This window comes from Dipodomys merriami, unplaced genomic scaffold (assembly GCF_024711535.1).
Source record: "Dipodomys merriami isolate MVZ:Mamm:240054 unplaced genomic scaffold, mDipMer1.0.p SCAF_20, whole genome shotgun sequence".
Lineage (NCBI taxonomy): Eukaryota > Metazoa > Chordata > Mammalia > Rodentia > Heteromyidae > Dipodomys > Dipodomys merriami.
In genome coordinates, this window is record NW_027203382.1 from 32,483,199 (window position 1) to 32,504,232 (window position 21,034).

The following is a 21,034-nucleotide window of genomic DNA, read 5'->3' on the forward strand; positions in this document are numbered from 1 at the left end:
CATGCATGCAAGGCAAGTGCTCTACCACTGAGCCACCTTCCCAGCCCATGCTTGCATTTTCATCAGAGTGTGAAGTAAAAAGCAGAAGTTTTACTATTACATTCTTATGAACCATAATAAAGTCTAATGGAAAGTGAGTATTGAATACTTTTGAATGAATGACTATGTCCTGAATAATGACACAATCTTCCTGTGGTGATAGTAGTGAAAAGAATTTTGTTGGGTTTTGGTCATTGATCTATTTTTAATGAGCAATTTCTAAACTATTTTAGATTTTCAGAAAAAATACAAAGATAGTCCAAAAAGTGCACACACATCTCTTATTTATATTTTGCCTTAAGTATGGTATAATAATGAGCCAAAGTTGACACTGTTATTAACCAACAACTGTATTCTGATATCATCAGTTGATACATGATGTGATTTTGTGTTTCAATATTCCATATAGGATACTATGTTGCATTTGATATTCCTGATTCCTAGACTTTGTTTTTAAGAACCATGCTGGTTTTAGGGATTGCTTGTCAGATATTTGGTATATTTTTTCTTATGATTAGATTGGGCTGGTTTTTTTTTCATTTTTTCAAGGAAGACCTTAGAAGTAAAGTGCTCATTTTAATCATATAATTTCTGGGACACATGTTACCAACATGACATAACTGTTGACATTGATCTATCAGGTTTTCTACTGTAAACCTCCTTTTTTCACCCATTTTCATACTTTCGGAAGGAAGTCATTGTGCACAGCTCAAAGTTAAAGGAAAGTGACTATACACTTTTCTAAGGTCAAAATATCTACATAAATATTTTAGTCCTTCTGAGTAGGGAATTTCTTGGTACTTAATCAGTCATTCATGTATATCAGTATTGCAATAGTTTTCAAGGATTGGTACAAAATAGATGGCTTAACATAAAAGAAATCTTTTCTCTAACATCTGGATGTTTGGAAGTATGAAGTCAAAAGTGTTGGAAGACTGGCTCCTTTAAGAACTGTCAGGGAAGAATCTATTTCTGGTGAAGGTCAGCATCCTTGCCATTCCTTGGCTTTTAAGTGTGTGATGGCAGTCTTGGGGTTCTGTCTTCACATGGCATTTTTCATGTGTGTCTTAGTGACACAAATTGCATATATGGATATTAGTCTTTGTGTTCAAGCCTATTATAATAACCTCATCTGAAGCTTGATTGCATTTGCAAAGTATCTATTTCCAAATAATGTTATATAAGAAAGTATTGGAATTAAGACTTGAACATAATTTTTTAGAGAGGAACACATTTCATCCTCTGACAAGGCCTTAAACAGTCTTAGAGAAGTCACAAGTTTTCTAGATTGGTTGGGAATGAGTAGTCTAGTTTGGAAGGAACAAAACATACAAAATAGAAGTTTGAGAGAGTTGTCCGAGGTCTGTTCTTGGCACTAGGATTATTTGATTGACACCAGAACTTACTGATACGAAGAGAGGTCAGTTTAGATATTCTGAGGCTTAAAAAGGAAAACTATCCAACCTGGAATTAGCATAGAGGACACATTCTCTTTACAGTCTCCACACTCTCATTCATTGTGAGGAGTCAGAGAATGGGTAGTAGCCACTGGAGAGGGTTGATATAGGAAAGGCTTTTCTCAGGGGAAGTTCAGTTTTCAAGGGAAAGCAAGGGAGGCAGTAAAATGAAGGAAGTACTTAGTAATGAGGTTGAAGAGATTTGTTTACCAGTGGAACATTAGATTACAAGACTACAAGGAAGCATTATCTTACATCAAACCTGATGGAAGAAATTTAATTTTAAAAACCGAGTTACACATCAGAGAAATCTTTCCTTTTGCTCTCAGGGGACATAATTCACATTTAAGGCTTTGTATTTTGTAGTATAGTTTGAGTGTCCCTATATGTTTTAAGTGATTACATCATGGGGTAGAAGGATCATTTGTGGTATATTTCAGATTTAAAGGAAAAACATGATTTAAGAATTTTTTAGCCTATCAATTAAAGATGTGTTATGTTAAAAAGTGAGGTACACTGGTTATAGAAAGTGTTCTTATAACATCCATGCCTTGCACGCTTTAGTTTTTACTCTAATTTTGAGGAAAAATCTTCAATTACTATTTAAAATGTAAATTTACTAATGGTTATACACGATATCTGTTTGTAGGATGACCTTAGCAATTCTGAAATAAACTTCATGTGTAAAAATAGTAAATAAAATGTCTTTAGTACACAATAGAAGAATAAAATTACAGTATTTAACATTTTTTTCTTTTAGATTTGCAACAGCTCTAAAAAAGTTCAGTTTCCTGAACCCACTCTTGATTTTTAGTGGTGATTGCCTAAATCCTTCCGTCTTAAGTACAATAACAAAAGGAAGACATATGATTTCTATATTAAATGAATTGGGAGTCCATTTTGCAGTTTTTGGTAAGTATTAGTAATTGATCCTCTTAACTCTTTATTCAAATTTTATAATTTACATACTACTACAACTAGATTATTTGAAATAAGCACATTTCTGTATTTAGGCACTGAGAATCATTGATTAGGATTTATACTCATCTTCTAAGCATTTTCTCCTGTTGGTTAATCACATTTATTTTAAAATGAACAATACAATGTAAATATTTTCATACATTATTAAAGCCTTTTTTATTATGATAAAATAAACATCAAATTGTTATCATTTTAATTAGTTTTGAATGTACACATTCATTGTTCAGGAAATAATTTTTATATTGGTGTTGCATAGTATTCTAATCATTGGGTATTTCATTATCTAATGAACTTATTATTACATGCTTAGGTTGTTTTCTTTTTGTTTCCACAATAAAACTGGAAGTATGAAGAGCTTGACATAGGGGAAAAAAGGGATACTGAGACATTCTAGATAGGCATTAGGGGATATTTATTGTAAAAGTAGATAAGATGGCAGAACCAAATAAAGAACAAAATGACTATATAAAATCCAGTCATTCATGCCATTTTCCCCAAACTTTGTTTCTTTAGGTGGCAAAAGACAAAGAATCACTGAAAAAAGAATCAGTCCTCCTTTTTTTTACTTCCTAGTTCTGTCATTTCAACTTAGTGCTAGGTATGAGCACTGCCACTTGAGCCCTGCCTCCAACCCTTTTAATTTTACCTATTTCTCACATAGGGTCTTTCATTTTACCTGGTGTAGCCTTAATTGTAATCTTCTTGTTTATATCTCCTGTATAGCCAGGATAACCAGGGAATCGCACCATGCTCAGCTTATTGGTTGGTATTAGATCTTATTAACCTCTTGCCTGTGATGACCTGAAATTGCAGTCCTCTAATCTCTGCCCCCTAAGTAGCTGAGATTACAGAGAGAGCCACTGTGCCTGGCCTAACTCTTCTTCCATTCTTTGTCTTGTCTACCAAGGACCAATAAATAATTCTGGGACTCTTTACTATGTAGATTAAGAGTTTACAGTCTAGAAATGTTCCACACTTAAATCCAGTATATATCTGTAAGGTCCCTCCACTGGATTGGACCAAAAGTCCTAACTTGTTTATGTTCTACTATTGTTCATGTTCTAGTATTATGTTCTCATGGTAGCACACTGACTTCTTAGTGTTGAACTCCTTTTCCCAAGGAATGTATACATTTACTGTAAGTGATTTTATTATATTCCATTATTTTGACATTGTACCACAAATCTGTATCTGGTTGATTTCAGTCTTCTTTTTATAGACCTTGTTTTTAGATAAACTCTTTTAAGAAGTTGAGAAGAAATAGCTAATCCTTGTTGGTTATTTCAGCTTCTCAGTTTTGCTAAGTATTATGTTACATTTTTGTTTTGATTTTGTAAATTTTTAATAAATTCAATGAAATTTGAAAAGTACAAAAATACCAAAAAGCAGAACCTAATTATGATGCTATTTTTTATGATGCTATTATTTAATCAATATTTTGTGATACTTGCTTCCATATTCTTTCATGTATATTTTTCATGTGGCCGAGATCATTGTATGATTGTATCATTTTTGCATACTACTTTTATTGAAGTCAAGCATTTATCTATACATATCAGTCTCACCCTGGCTGAAAATAGGTGACACATCCACATGAGAAATTTAAGAAGAGTCTAATAAAAAAGCTATTTACAAAGGTATAGATAAGAGAAGGAAAATCTTAAGGAAGGAGGGATAATATAATATTCAGAACTTAAAATGTGACAGGTCCAAACTGGTCTGTTTTAAGTTTAACTTCATGTGCACTTCAGTTTATAAGTCAGTATGAAAGCAGAATCATGTAAAATATCTCAATCATTTTTATGTTGATCACATGATGAAATAATATTTGAGGTGGAGATATGCATATATATCACATTAAATTAGATTATTGCTTACACTTTATTTCTATTAGAACCTCTAACCTGGAAAGAGAAAGAACTGCCATGGACAGATCAGATAGTAAGACACATGACTTTCAGTACAACATTACAGTGCGTCAACACTGATCTGGAATGGAGAAGAAAATGTGGGGAATAAGTACTTTGAAACTGTTCTGTTCCCAACCATTTTCTCCACATTCATATCTGTGCCTACCATTGGTTTAATTCAGTAGTAAGACACACAAAGGAGCCAGTATTGAAGCCCATAGAAACTGGAGTACTCATAGCAGGGTAGAAAAAGATAGGGGTGAAGCTGGAAGAGTTTACTGAAGATATCCAGGGCTGGGAAGGTGGCTCAATGGTAGAGTGCTTGCCTTCCATGCACGAGGCCCCTGCCTTGATTCCTCAGCACCACATAAGCAGAACAAGCCACAAGTGGTGCTGTGGCTCAAGTGGTAGAGTGCTAGGCTTGAGCTGAAAAGCCCAGGGACAGCGCCTAGACCCAGAGTTCAGTCCCCATAACCAACCAAACCAAAAAAAAAAAAAAAAAGACACCCAGCATGTTACCTAGTTAACATACATCATAAATACAATTAAACAAATTAAACATTCCATTTTATGTATGATATTATTTTGTCACTCTATTGGGAGAAGCCATAATGTATTCAAGTATGGGAGTTATTTAGGATATATGGTTGCATTTAAAGTAAGTAAAACTGATTCAAACAGTTGTTGTTTGGAATAGCAATAAAGTACATTGATGAGCATTTTAAAATGGGCTTCAGAATTTAAAACTTGATAGAATTTTGACACCGACTACTTTATCCTCATATTTGAAAAGTAATATTAAAGACCAACTTTAAGATGAATATATTTTGTCTATATTGGTGGTGAAGCATACAACCTTGATTTAACATTTGAATATCCTTAATTTTTTTACTTACTGCTTTAATTCTGAGATATTGATTGATGAGCTAATTAATATTAATGGACCTTGATATTTTAAGGTGATTATTGATATTTAAAAGTAATAATTCATTAAAAGTCACAGAATATCAACACTTGTTGATAAAACTTAAAACACAGCCTAGGACCTTTTCTCTTACATTCAGAAGTGAATGTTAAATGCAGTATGACTAGACTATGATTTCTTACCTCAAGCAAAATAACATCTAAGTGATTGAAGTTTGTTCTTAAATATTTTTGAACTATGCTCCAACAATATATTTTTGTTTGTACTTTTATCATAGGCTCTATTGTATGACACAAATAAATATCTATTCAGATAATATATTCACCTAAAAATATTCATAACCAAAACATTTTGATTATAGAGTAAAAAACTTCTATGCTTGACCCTTTTCCTGCTTCCTACTTTCTTTGAGTAATCTTTTTTTTAGGTTTCTCCTCAAGCATCTTTTTGTGTCATATAAACAGATATAACAATTCATCTCTTTACACAAAGAAACATATTTACAATAGAGTGCTATCATTCCTTCTTTTCTCCCATCAAAACATTCTGTTTTTTGGCCGTCTTTAATTTTATTTAAAATTATTGGGAAATACTTTGTTCAAATTTTAGTATCTACTGTGAGAAGACTGTATTTTAATGTTGTGCTTTGCCTGATAATTTTCTCATTAAAATATTTTTGTGCTGGGTAGGATTCAATACAAGGAGTTATCATTGGAATTGTTCCTGTAGGCTGTAGGTTCCCAGGAAACTGAGTTTTTCTTCCTCTTGGGAAGTAAGAGCCTTTACCTCAGCAAGTGCTCAGGAGTGACACAGTGTGTCCTGTCTGTTCTTCTGTCAGGTTATTCCAGAGATTTGATTATTGTTTCTCTTTTAGTCCAGCAGAGTGACTGGGCATAAAGCGCAAACTGCCTAGGCACAGTGAGGGGGATCAGATATTTAGGGGTCTTAATACTATTAAACACATGGGTATCTAAAATAATAACTAAATTCATGATAGCTAACGTTAGATTTAAAGTGAACTATAAGCTGGTCTCTGGTGCTTTATGCCTCTATCCCCAATGGTGCTGACTCCAGTGCTCATATCTTTATCATTCAATGATTTTTTGTCTGGAGAAACCACATTTTATTTATCCATTCCTCTACCAGAAAGCATCTTGGTGGCTGCTAAATTGCCACAGTGGAAGAAAAAACCATTATAAACATCATTATGTGTTTTTGTAAGCATAAAATGTCAACTCCTTTGATTATATTCCAAGGAGTATGATTGCTAAATCATATATTTACTTTTATTTTTTAAGAAAACTGAGCAATGTGTAGTGGTTGTAATCTTAGTTACTTGGGAAGCTGAAATCAGGTGGACTATGGTTTAGGACCAGTATGCAAAAAGTTCATGAGACTTCCGTCTCAAACAATAAAAAGGTTGGCATGTGATATGTGCTTGTTATTGCAGCTATATTGGAAACATAAAACAGGGAGAGCACTGTTGAGGCTGGACTGGGAAACAATAAAGATGACTTTATTTGAAAAGGGGATGGGGCATGACTCAAATGGTAAAATGTCTGAATAGGAAATGAAACCCCTAAGTTCAAAGCCATACTCTGATCAAAATATATCATACACATAAATGGACAGGTCAAATTTAAATACCTTTGTACAATTTTTTAAAGATAACACAAAAAGGGTAAAAAAGAAAACTACCAAATGTTAGTACTACAAAAAAAAAATCAAGAAACCTTGCAGAACAGTTTTCCCAAAGGCCATATCATTTTGCATTCCAATCAGCAATGAATGAGAATTCCTGTTGCTTCCCATTCTCATCCATATGTGACTGTGTTTATATCTGGATGTTAGCCATTCTGATAGGTATGAAGTAATATTCTTTTGTTTTGAATTTTCATGATGATGTACAACGTGGTTCATCTTTTTATATGCTTACTTGCCATCTTAAAAGTACTTGACACATTTTAGTTTCTTGATTTTCTTATTATTCAGCTTTATGAATTCTTTGAATATGTTATATAAATGTTCTTTATCAGTTGTCTTTTGTAATCATTTTCCTGGTCATTGGATTGGCTTTCCATTCACATGATAATGTCTTTTTTAGAGCAGAAATGTTTACTTTTAATGTAGTTCACTTTCTTTACCTATTTAGCGTTGTATCTAAAAAGTCATTTCCAATGACACAGTTATTTAGGTTTTTTTTTTCTGATGTTATCTTCTAAGAGTTTGTGATATTTAGCTTCAAAAGGATGTCCAGTTTCAGCATCATTTGTTGAAAAGAGTGTTTTTTTAATTGTGCTGTCGTTATTTCTTTTCAAAGGTCTATTGTATGTATGTGAACCTTTTTCAAGATTTTCTACCCTGTTCCACTGATCTATTTGTGGAATTTTTAACCAGTATTACTCTATGTTGAACACTGTAGTTTATAATATACCTTGAAATGAACTAATGTCAGTTTTTAAAATTTTGTTGTTTTCTAATATTGTATTGCCTACTCACGGCCTTTGGCTTGCCGTATACACATTAGATTGTTTTGCTTACATACACAAAATAACTTTCTTTTGGTGCATTGAATCTAAAGACCAATTTGGGAAGAACTAAATCTTGGAAATATTGAGTCTACTTTTAAATTTCTCTAGTTCTCTGATTTCTTTCATCATAGCTTTGTACTTTTTCTCATATAGATTTTATACATATTTGTTAGGTTTACACCTAAGTATTTAATTTTGGAGGGATATAAATGTAATGGTATGTATTTTTAATTCCAGTTCTCATACATAAGAAAGTGATCTATATGAATCAACCTTTGGTCCTATAGCTTTATCATGATACTTTCATTAATTCCATAGTTATATATTAAGATTTGTGTACATTACAAGTATTATTGTAAAGAACTATAAGTGGTTATTTAATTATAACAGGTTGAGTATTTCTTATCCAAAATGCTTGGGACTAGAAATGTTTAGGATTTCTAACTTTTTGGATTTGGAAATATTTGCATATACAGAATAATAGTATCTTACGAGATGGGACCCAAGTCTAAACATGTAATTCATTTATGTTTCATGTATGCCTTACATACCTGAATTGAAAATAATTCTGCATAACTAAATGCTCTGTGCTTTGACGTGACATGTTATCTGAGTCTAGGTAAGAAATTATCTGCTATGGCATCATGTTGGTGCTCAAAATATTTTCAGGTTTTGTAGCATTTTAGATGTTCAGAATTGGGAAGCTAATGTTTGCTGTATTATCTGTAAGAGTCTCATTAAAGAATTTTCTCAATAAAGGATGGTGGGAGAGGAGAAATGTTGAAGATGTTGCTAATAAAAGGTATCGACCAAATCAACAATTATAAAATTCTCTAATGACATGAAAGCAAATATAATTCATAAACGTCTATAATTCTGATATATTAACATCACTTGTCAACACATTTTCAGAAAGATGAAACTAGCTTACACCTGATTTTTGCATAATAGCATGCTGATTAATCTAAAAATGGATCAAAAATTTCACTATATTGTTCAAGCTTCCTTTATATGAATCTTATGCTTTAAAATATGAAATGAGAAAAATATATGTCAGTAGAAAATTATTAATCTTACTGGAATTTTTCATTGATAAGAGGATCTACCACAGAATTAGTTTAAATATTAGTGACTTCCGAGTTCAAATTTGATTTCTGTAATTACTTTATACTTCATAGGGAACACAAATATTGCAGAAAATGCAGTAGAACTATTTCAGGGTTTCTATTTCTTACAGTGTGATTGCTTTTTAAAATGATACTTCAGTTAGCAGTAGAGGTAAAGCTTTTTATAAAGTATATATCTTTATATAAAGTGTTTTGCCCTCATTAATTTTATTAATTAATAAATATCATTAACCATTATTATGTCATTATTTTATTAATCACTAAATATCATTAAACATATCATGGTATTTCCCCTGATTGTATGGCTTTTCTGAAGAATTTCTTTAAAAACTCAAGACTATCTGAATTACAAGGAGAAAGTCTTTAGAATGAAGGCCTCTTAATTTTTAAAAAATCATTTGTAAAGAGGAGTTGGGATAGTGGAATGAAAGCTCTTAACCTATAGATTTTCAAATACTGGAACTCTTCTAGTTGGAAAACTTAAGTTAATGTGGAAATAGAATAACAAGCTTGTGAATTACATGTAAAACTTTTTCATTTTAGGAAACCATGAGTTTGATTTTGGTGTTGATGTTTTAGAAGAATACATGAAACAAATGCATTTTACATGGTTTCTCAGTAATGTCTATGACAGATTTACTTCTGAACCTCTTGGACATGCTGTAGTAAAAAAATTAGTTAATTGGAACAATATAAAAATTGGCTTAATGGGATTAGTTGAAGAAGATTGGCTAGATACTCTGGCCACTGTTAATAAGTCAAATGTAGACTATAAAGATTATGTTGATGTTGCTAATGAAATAGCAGTAGAACTGAAAGAAGAAGGAGCAGATCTGGTTATTGCAATAACTCACATGAAGTGGGGAAATGATACAAGGCTTGCCCAAGGAGCAGAAGGAGTCGATTTGATTCTTGGAGGCCATGACCATGAATATGGAATCAGGAAAGTAAATGAAACTTGGATTGTCAAAAGTGGATCTGATTTTAAAAACCTGACAAAAATAAATATAAGACTTTTTGATTCATCTTTCCAATGCATATTCGAGAAAGTGGACATTTTAAGTTATTTGGAAGAAGATTCATATATCAAAGCGATAGTAAAAGAGTTTACCCAAAACATACAGGTAGGTGAATATTACTTACATTATTTAGCAAAGAGTGGGTTACTTACATGAACATTTTTAGACAGTATTAAAATGTAATATATTAGTTTTGCTTTATTGGATTTTGATTTTTTAATAATTTTATTTGGCCTTACGTGTGATTGGAATTTAGACCAAGATTAATGTTTACATTTGTGTTATGTTTTCTGTTTGTTTGGTTTGTTTGTTGGTCATAGGGCGTTTTTTTGAACCCTGGGCTTGGGCACTGTCCCTAAGCTTGTCAGCTCAAGGCGAATGCTCTACCACTTGAGCCACAGCCCCACTTCTGGTTTTCTGGTAGTTAATTGGAGATGAGAGTCTCAGAGACTTTCCTGCTCAGGCCGGCTTTGAACCGAATCCTCAGATCTCAGCCTCCTGAGTAGGTAGGGTTATAGGCATGAGCCACTGGCACCTGGCTGGTTTTTTGTTTTGTTTTGTTTTTTAATTTTTAATTTTTTGCCATTCCTGGGGTGTGAACTCTGGGGCTGGGTGCTGTCCCTGAACTCCTTTAGCTTAAGGCTAACATACTACCACTTGAGCCACAGCTCCACTTTTTCTGTGATTATTTGGAGATAAGAGTCTCCTGGACTTTCCTGCCCAAGCTGACTCAGATCTGTTAGGACTACAGATGTGAGCCACTGGCTCCCAGGTGTGTTAAGTAATTTTGTGAAAATATTTTTCAATACTCAGATTCACCAAGAATTTACTTCTCTAACAAAGAAATTAGTCAAATTTCTTAAGAAGTATATTTAAAAAAAAGGTTTATATCAGCTTGCAATGAAAGGGAATTCTTTTCTGCTTTCTATTTAAGTACTTCCATATTTGTGAAGTTTCTAATGAGGCCACTTAAACTTTTATTATGAATTTGAAGACTTGTTGCTTAGCTTACTTCCCAAGGCCTTATTCACACAGTAATTCTGAGGGGGGGAAGGGAGAGGGAGAGGAAGAGGAAGAGGAAGACGGAGCGTGAATTACATTTGCAAGAACTGAAAGTGGTGCTGTGACTCAAGTGGTACAGTGCCAGCTTTGAGCACAAAAGAAACTCATGGACAGAGCCCAGGGCCTGAGATGAAGCCCCAGGACTGGCAAAAATAAATAAACAAACAAAAACTTCACATTTGCAAGAGCTGATAAGAAATATGAACTAGGTTCAACAAGTACATGTATTATTCATGTACTGTTTGGTACCCCAACTGGTTTGATGAGAATATAGTTCTGATTTTGGTTAAAGAATAAATGGATAGCTTTATGTTTGGGTTAGCTTGGTTTTGGGTATATAGATATTTAGTAGCAGTATTCTGGCTCTCCCGGATGGGGGGATGGCTCCTGCAATTTGATAACCTGACTCTCTAAGTGGTTCTGAAATATAAATGATTGCTGATATATGTAATATTTTGCATCTTTTTAGTACTCTTAATTGGAGAGGAAAGGTTGCAGTAATTTATTTGATTTTTCACTTGGAGATAGGGAAAATGGTCAGAAGGAGAAAAATGAATAAAATATAAATGTTTATTCTTAGATAGCTAATTTTTAATTCTTTTAGTACATGTTAGAAGAAGTTCTCTGCCCAATTGATATGGAATTAGATGGTCGTGAAATTACTGTAAGAAGAAGCGAGAGCAATCTTGGAAACCTGGTAACTAATGCAATGTTGGAGGCTACTCGTGCTGATGTAGCACTACTTAATTCAGGTGATTTCATTGTTAAAGTTGTTAAAAATAAACATAGAATAAATTAGGTTTTCAGAATTTGTAATAGCTATAAATGCAAATCCTATTTAGAAATTCATTTTTATTTGATGTTTACAATTTTCTGTTGTATTCAGGTACAACCTTTGTAATTAGATATTGCAGTTTATTTGAAAACTAAATGCTTTAGTTTTTAACTTTTTAAAAAATTTTAACTTTTGTTTTCAAAGAAGTTTCAAATGAATATTAGTCTTTGTCATTATCTATTTAAAATGTGGTGTGCTATTATGCCTTGACTATATGAGGAGTGGTGAGTTGAAACCTTTTACTCAAATGCTTGCTCTTTCACCAGTTTTCCTTTTACACCTGTGCAGTAAGAAGAGGTGGTAAGCAAAATTGTGTAAGGTGAATGGAAAACTTCCTAGCCTAGCCATATTTGTGTATTAATCATCTGAATGAAGTTGTTCTGTCTAGGATTATGATGGGTAATAGGCCTGGATGATGTCACTCTCTAGGAAACTGAAAGCTTCAAAAGTTTATAATGTATAATTGAACATTTTAATTTCTTGCAATGATATTGTAACTGAAAGTACAAGGGACCCTTTGTCTTATACATGAATAATTTCTGATAGTTTGTGGGAACATTTTGTAGATGTGAAATTTGTTAAAGTTTAGTATTATTGACTTACAAAATCTTTGGAGGTATTGCCTGTGGAGTCTTTGGAACTAGATGATCTTTTATGGACTAGCTTTAGGCATAATCCTGACTGAAAACAATGAGAGAGGCAGTGGCTTTTCAGTTGTAATATTCTGTAACATACAGAGAAAACGGTAGTTGCCATGAAATTAATTCTTTTAAAAATGAATATACTAGATATAACTATGATTATCAAGTAGGTAACACAGAGGGAGGTACTAAATACATGATTAGGAACTTTTGTCAATGTGGTGGATAACACTGACGTTTTAAGCATAACATTGAGTCACAAAGGTTTTTTTATGATTAACAATGTTTTTTTTTTCTTAATATAGGCACTCTCAGATCTGACCGAATACATCCACCAGGGAATTTCACTTTGCACGATCTCTTGGCTGTTCTTCCCATAGTAGACCCAGTTTTAGTTGTCAGGGTAACAGGTGCACAGCTGCTTGATGCACTTGAAAATGGAGTTTACAAATACCCAGCTTTAGATGGGAGGTATGTATATACATTTTCTACTAATTAGTATACTATTGTTTATTTTTCATATAATGACCATTCCATACTTAAATATGATTTAACATTTACAAATTTTAAATTTAGAAAGTTTTAAAATGCTAATGTGTAAGTGTGATTTTAAAATATCAAGTTCTTTACTAAATAGTGTGAGTTTGGTGAAGTGTTGGTATATAAATTATACTTAATATTAGGATTATTTTAGTTGTATATGGATATATTTGGATGGTTCTTGAATTTCAGTTTTCAAGTTTACTTGCTTATGTGAGAAGTAAATCATTACTTTGTTGGCTATCTTTTATGCCCAAATCCAAATCTAGAACTCTTCGATAAATGAGAGTAAAGTAATAGACTTAAAAGGTAGGAGCACTTCTCTCCTTTAAACCTTAAACAGAATATAATCTACAGTGTTATTATATTATACACATATAGGGTATGATAGTGGCAATAAACAGAAAAAGGACTGAAACAAACTAGGAAGAAACCTTATAGAAAAATCTTTTGTTTTATAAAATCTCTCATTTTGTTTAAAAAGCTGTCCTGAGAAGTTAATCACATGAATAAAATTCACCAATTTATATTGTAAAACTATTTTCTATTATGTTCAGAGTCACACACTTTTTTGTCATAATCAATTTTAGAAAAATTTCATTGTCCTCAAAAGAAAGGGCATATACTAGCAGTAAATCACCAGTGCCTTACGAAGCTCCCCAGCCCTTGACAGATACTATTTTCTCTGTTTTTGTCTATCTTTCATGCAAATGGAATCATATCCCATGTTTCTTCTCCTTTTCTTGTGAATTCCAAGGCTTGAACTTGGGGCTTTTGTGATCAGTTTGCTTCCTCAGAGCTCAAGTGCTCTACTACTTGAACCACATCTCCAGTCTGGCTTTTTCTTGTTGATTTTGGAAATGGAATCTCTCAAACTTTTCTACCCCAGCTCACCTAGCTTGATCCTACAGATCTTAGCCACCTGAGATGTTAATCCCAACAAAGGATTATAGATAAGGATGATCCAGCAGCACCGGGCTTTAAACTTAGCATACTTAATGAGGTTTGTTCATGTTGTAGTATTTGTTAGCACTTCCTTTCTACTCATTTATATTGCCGAGTAGCATTCCATTATATGTATAAAAACACATTTGTCAATATATTGGTGAGTGGTCATTTGGACTTTTTGTTTTTATAAATAATGCTGCTGTAAAAATCCATGCACAAGTCAGGCACCAGTGGCTCACACCTATAATACTAGCTACTCCAGAGGCTGAGATCAGATAGCTGAAGTTCAAAGCCAGCCAGAGCAAGTCCTTGAGACTCTTATCTCCAATAATCACCAGAAAATTGGAAGTGGCACTGTGGCTTAAGTGATAGAGTGCTACCCTTAAGCTGAATTGCTGAGAGACAGAGCCCAGGTCCAGGATTCAAGCCCCACAAAAGGACAAAAAAATAAAAAATCCATGCACAAGTGTTTGCTTGGACTCGTGGGTATATACTTAGGATTATAACAGCTGAGTTGTATGGTAATTCTTTGGTAATTTCATATAGTGATGACTGTTTTCCAAAATGGTTGAAGCATTTTACATAGACCCACTCCCAAAGCGTTTTAATAAGTTTCAATTTCTACAATTCCTTGTGAAAATGCATGTGCATATTCCAGTATTTGGGCTTGAACTCACAGCCTTTGCATTGCCCATTAGCTTTTTTTGCTCAAGCCTGGTGCTTTACCACTTGAGTCATTGTTCCACTTCTGGCTCTTTTGGGTGGTTAATTGGAGATAAGAGTGTCATAAACTTTCCTGCCCAGATCTCAGTCTCCAGAGTATCTATAATTATAGGTATGAGCCACCAGCTCCAAGCTACCTTTTTGATAATAATATCTGAGGAATGTGAAATGGTAACTCATCTTGATTTTAATTTGCATGTCTCTGATGTCTATTGATGTTGAGAATCATTTTTATGTGTCTTTTGGCTACTTTTTTGTATTTTTGAGAAATGTGTGTTTGTATATTTTACCTCTTTAAAAATGAGTATTATACAATAATATAATTATATAGTTACATAATAATTTTTCATCTAAATAATCAGCCTATCAGACATGCAGTTTACAAATATTTTCTAAAATTTTATGGTTTTCTATTTTACTCTGTTGGTGGTGTTTGTAGCATCACCTGAAACATTTCTGAGAAATCCAGCTATTTTTTTATTTCTTATATTTTTACTATCAATTTATGAAATATTTCCTAAAGCAACATCACAGATAGTTACACCTGATTCTTCAAGAGTTTTATGATTTGTTTTTTTCTTTAGGCCTTTAATCTATTTTGAACTAGTGTGTGTGTGTGTGTGTGTGTGTGTGTGTGTGTGTGTGTGTGTGTGTGTGTGTGTATTCTATTACTTGGGCTTGAACTAGTACTTGCGCCTCATGCTCTTATTTTTTCCTCTTACAGCTAGCACCTTACCAACCACTAGAGCCATTTTTTTTTCTGTTTATTTGGAGAGAATCACTTGGACTTTTCTTCTAGGCTGGCTTCATCTGTGATCCTAAGATCTCAGGCTCCTGAGTACTCAGGATTATAGGTGTGAGCCACCAGTGCCAAGTATGTATGTGGAGTGGCCCAATGAATTCTTTTAGATGTAGGTATCTTGTTGTTTGAGACCATTATCAAAGCACTTTTGAAAATTCTTGTCACAAAGCAGTTTACCATAAATATAAAGATTTATTTCTGGACTTATAATTGCATTCTATTGATCTGTGTATTTCTGTTTTTATAGTCAGTCCCATACTTGATTATTCTGTCTTTTTAAAGTTTTAACATGGAGAAATATGAGTCCTCCAGCATTTTTTTTTTATTCAGGTAAGGGGTAGGTTTATTCATCATTCTGGCTGGCACCAGAGATCTTGGCCCTCCATGCAGCTGGGAAAGGCCTGGGAAAGAGAGCTGGGAAAGAGAGCTGGGAAAGAGAGAGAGCTGGGAAAGAGAGTGAGCTGGGAAAGAGGGCATCTGGGCCTGGGCTAGGCCTTATCTAGGGTATGAACGGAGAAAGGTCTGGCCACATCAAATTCAGATGGCCTCAGTGGATGCAGATGTGACCTCTTCCAGGTGTCCCAGTTGCTTAGGTAATGCAGGTACTGGGTGGAGACTTTGCTGCGAGGAAGATGGAGTCTTCTCGCCTTCCAGAAGCAGACCTTACATTCCAGCCTTTTAATAATCATGAAATAGGATGCAGATTCTCTCTGGCTACTTCCTGCTGACAAGGGGAGTCGACTTTAGGGGTAAAAGGCTGGAATTTGGTCCCCTCCTAGAGAAGGCAGCGAGCAGCAGCTGTCCCTTGGTGGCGTGAGTCCTTAGATGAAGTCTGGAGAAGTCTCATGAGGCATTGAGGGGCTGAAAAATACTAGAGAGCAAATAAATGGCAAGAGGAAGGACTTGGGGCTGAATAGTATTGGTAGAAATGTCCCTAGCTACTTCTCACATCTGGTGATTAGGTAGAGGAGAAGTCAGGTAACAAAGGTAAGAATATAAATTCCTGTCCAGTTAATAGGTAGACAGGTATGGACAATAGATGGGCAGGCTTCTTACTTCTATTGACCTCCTAGCTCTGGTTAATTTTGAAAGGGCAGGCACAAAGTTGCTGATGTGACATCATCTCCTCTTACTCCTCTCCATGGTCCCTTGTTCCCCAAACTGGCTGAGTCTAGGTGCTCATTGCGGGGATGGCTTGTCCCAGTTGGTATTCAAGGAGGATTGAACTCAAGGCCTGGGCACTGTCCCTGAGTACTTCTGCTCAAGGCCAGCACTGAACCACTTTGAGTTATAGTATCACTTGCAGAGTTTGGCTGGTTAGAGATAAGAGTCTTGAGCCATGCTTCCAGCCTGACTCTTTGCAGGTTAGTTGGGAGATGGAGTCTTAGGGATTTTTCAGCCCAAGCTGGCTTTGAACTGCAATCTTCGCCACAAAAGCCCTTTATTATTTCCAATTAAAGCAATAAAATGATCAAATAGAATAGAGCTTACCTGATCTTATCAAGAATTGACCAACAAATATTCTGCAATGACAGAACTTGTTAGATGTGATGAGAATTTTAGCACAGATATGCCCAGTATTTTAGAACCACGTAGTCAGTAGTAGAATATACAACACAAAACAAAAAAGGCAAAACTCAAAACCTAAAATTTTTGACAACAATGAGTAGACATCTTTGCTAACAAAGCACATAGTATGATTGGGCCTCACTTACCAGAGCCTGTGAAAAGAGCAACTTGTTAGCAAGGCACCTTAGAATAAATAGATGGAGTAGTAAGCTTAGTGGAAGGTTAAGGGTCAGATGGGGCCAAACCCTTAACCTACCATGTGGCCAAGATGGCGAACTCAAGATGGCAAATTTCTGAAAGAATGCAAAGAAACCCTGAACAAATAGATCAAGCCTACATTGGCTAGCCTTTAAGAGGGAACCTGGGGGGAGGGGGTCCCCGGGACCCAGCCTGAGTCACTCTCTTCAGGGCACAAGCCAAAATGTTGTAAAAAGAGAAAGGGAGAAATAGGGAAAGTTGTACATGAATGGCAGAGAGAGAGCAAAGAGAGCCTGAAATTAAACAGACTTCTGACCATTTACCACTGCAGTAGCAAAAACCGTGTACATCTGAGAATGGCATAAAATGAGGCACTCTGGCTTTCTAGGGAGCGCAGGAGGCATTTCAAAGGGGTTTCACGGCTCAGGCGTGATTCGCAGCACCCCATTAAATGTGTAGGAGAGTCAGTCTGGTGAGTGAAGGAGAGCTGACCAGGCAGAAGCGGCGTCCCGACTTCCCCCAGAGCCCTCTAGAGAGAAATGGCCAAGCCCCCAAAACCAAGCGTCCTGGGCTTCAGAGGTGACCGGCCTTTCAGCTAAAGGCCGTAGGAGCTCTCTGGCATGGCGCCATGTCTGAACAGAGACTGAGCAACAGAGAACTGTAGAGAGTAATTTCACACACCAGAATAGAGAAGTGGTGTGGACGTGGATGTGAAGGCCAGCAGACAGACAGGTTTGCAAAAGGCCGTCAGAACTGTGGGTATTTCTCAGAGCAAAAAGACGGGGGGAGGGGGGAGAAGAAAAAGAAAAAAAAAACGGAGAAGAATCCCACCTATTCTGACTTGAAGCCCTTCCCAGGTTTCAGCACCATTTATGTTAGGTTTTTAAAAAGAGGTTGCCGAGTAAGAACAGCACCACACACGTGGTATTCAGGTAAGGGGTAGGTTTATTCATCGTTTCGGCTGGTACCAGGCCATCTTGGCCCTCCATGTGGCTCCTCCAGCATTTTTTAAAGTGAAAATTCTAAAATGAACTTTTGAATCAATTTCTTAATTTCTGCAAAAAAAAAAAAAGGCAGGTAAGATTTTGATTTGGACTAAGTTCAGTCTGTAGGACAATTTGGGGAATATGACCACCTTAACAATATCAAAACTTATAGTCCACAGCTTTTAATATCTTACCATATACTTAGTTCTTTAATTTCTTAGTGTAATGGTTGTTTTCAGAGTATAATTCTTAGACTTCTTTTATAGCATTTACTCCTTTGTATCTTACTTTAGATAATTTGAGATGGAATTTTTTCTTTTCTTTTTTTCTGTTCATTGTTTAGTTTTAGAATGACTGATGTTTGTAGCTGGGAGCATTGAATCATTTATGCTTTAAAACCAAACCAATATGGTGCTAATAGATAAATTAAAAATGCAGAAACTTATTGTAGTATACCTGGATTTTTTTTCTTGCCAGTCCTAGGGCTTGAATTTGGGGTGTAGGTGATGTCCCTGAGCTTTTTTCTTAAGGCTAATGCCGTTCCACAGTGCCACTTTCAGCTTTTTCTGTGTAGTTTATTGGAAATAAGAGTCTTATGGACTTTCCAGCCTGGGCTGGCTTTGAACCGCCATCCTTAGTTCTCACACTCTTGAGTATCTAGGCTTACAGATGTGGGCCACCAGTTCCTGGCTTGTACCTGGATTCTTGTGTGTACAATTTAGGATAAACTTTGGAAGCTCTGTAAATATGTTTTCAAAAGTAGAATTGCAAATTTCCTACAATTAGTATTGCCAGAAGACTTAAGATGTAACCAACAATGTTTTCATAAGTATATGATTTCTTAATATTAAATAGAGGAATAGAGCCACTAAAGAATTTCAAATATGATTTCAATTCAGCCTAGGTTTCAGAATTAACGTTATTTAGTTGCTGTTCTTTTCTCCTTCAACCTGTACATACCTATTACTTAAACTTGCAGATTCTTATCCTATGTCCTCCTTCTCAGTGTCAATCATTTTCTTCAGGGAAATATCAAAGCTCAGTAGAAATAGATTTTATGAGGTTTGCTCATTCCCTGATCCTTAAGGCAGTTTATCTTTCTTTAGAAGTTCCCTGGTATAAAGTTAGTGAATGTAATTTGTCTTTTTGAAAATATACAGGACTGAAAATAGTATCTGGTACACAGTAAGCAATTTCATAGTTTGCTAACTGATTTAATAGAATAGTATGGATTTAAGAATAGTTAAAGATTAATAACATTTTGGCCTATTTTGATCTAATAAAAGTTGAGAGAGGATGTCATTGAGGCAAGACAGATTGTTTTATTATTAGTCAAGACTAACAATATTTAAAAATTATTTTGAAGTATTTCATACTCCACTTTGTTATCTGTAGATTATACCAAACATTAGGATGTTATTTTGGTATAGTTAGGATAACATTATGAAAGAAGCAGTAATAAAAAGTGATGTCATACATGTAGAAATCCTTCCTACCTCCTTTCCAGAGTGACTAATAGATCTTTAAGGAGTAAAATTCATCAACATTGTTAACCAATGCTGCTGTTTGGAGATGGACTCCATAATAAATAGGCGTTATTCTGTCTGTCAGCATTAATTAGTTGGGAAACTGAGTCAAATGCACAAATCAACCCAGATCTTCTCAGTAATAGCTTTGGGGAAAATATTTGCATGTTTCCTGTCTTCAGTAATCAAAGGTAATCATGAAACTACCATATGCATACTTTTAAATTATTTATTGTTAGTTACTATTGCACCTGAAGAAAAATCCTCAGTGATTCAGACAGACCCTGAGTCTGTTATTAGGAAAAGCTAGGTTTTTTTAGCTAAAAATAAATTAAGGACTAGAACTTAAATTTTATCCTTTTATGTACTTGAAAACGTTCTAAAATGTGTGTACTGTGTTCTTTTCTGCCTTCAAGTATATCACTAAAGTTTATCTTATTTAATTACTCAAGGACATTATCATAACTTTCAGGCATTGTAATGTGCATAAGATACAATTGTATGCAAATATTAGTACAAGCCTTCACCAAAGAATGAATTCACTTTCCTTAAAATATTTCAGTCGGATGGGCTTATTTGAAACCAGTGAGAAAGCCAATATTTTAAGTAGATGTGCATGTTATCTCCTCTATCATTTTATTCCTTTAGAATTGAGAGTGAAAGCTGAGACAACAGAAGATTCAGTGTTATTTCCTTGAATTATTATCATTCCTTTATTTCTGAAAAAGACAGATAATTTGGTAAGATCTTTCCAGCTGTATAAATTCCCTAGCCTGTACACCTTGGCATTTTAAGTACAATAATAGGATGTCCTTACTTAAAATTTAATGCTCTCACTTTTTAGTAGTATGTCTTTTGCAGGATTATTCAACTATATATATATATATATATATACACACATATATACATATATATTTATTTAACAATGTATTTCAAATGTTCAGATTTCCTCAAGTTGCTGGAATAGAGTTTGGATTTGACCCAGATGCAGAGCCAGGACACCGAATCATAAGAGACACTGTGAAAGTTCAAGGGCAGTACTTACAGAAGAAAAAAGTCTACCTTCTTGCCATTAAGGAGTATATTGCAAATGTGAGAACCTTCTTTTGAAAACCTTCTATAAATTTATTGTCTTCTGTTTTTTCATATGTTCTTATACATGCATGTAAACACATTTAATTTTCTTGTGATGATTTCAGACCCACTGCATTTTTT

At 34.5% G+C, this 21,034-nt stretch overlaps 1 protein-coding gene across 3 annotated transcripts in view; it reads left to right on the plus strand.

The window, feature by feature from the left end:
* LOC138833033 (mannosylglucosyl-3-phosphoglycerate phosphatase-like) overlaps positions 1 to 21,034 on the plus strand; it is a 33,152-nt gene that overhangs the window by 2,687 nt on the left and 9,431 nt on the right. For all 3 annotated transcript variants that reach the window (XM_070031393.1, XM_070031395.1, XM_070031394.1), the window contains exons 2-6: positions 2,257 to 2,408; positions 9,514 to 10,094; positions 11,656 to 11,803; positions 12,833 to 12,998; positions 20,764 to 20,911. In XM_070031393.1, the coding sequence (XP_069887494.1) occupies positions 2,257 to 2,408; positions 9,514 to 10,094; positions 11,656 to 11,803; positions 12,833 to 12,998; positions 20,764 to 20,911 (1,195 nt within the window). The remainder of the gene's footprint in view (positions 1 to 2,256; positions 2,409 to 9,513; positions 10,095 to 11,655; positions 11,804 to 12,832; positions 12,999 to 20,763; positions 20,912 to 21,034) is intronic.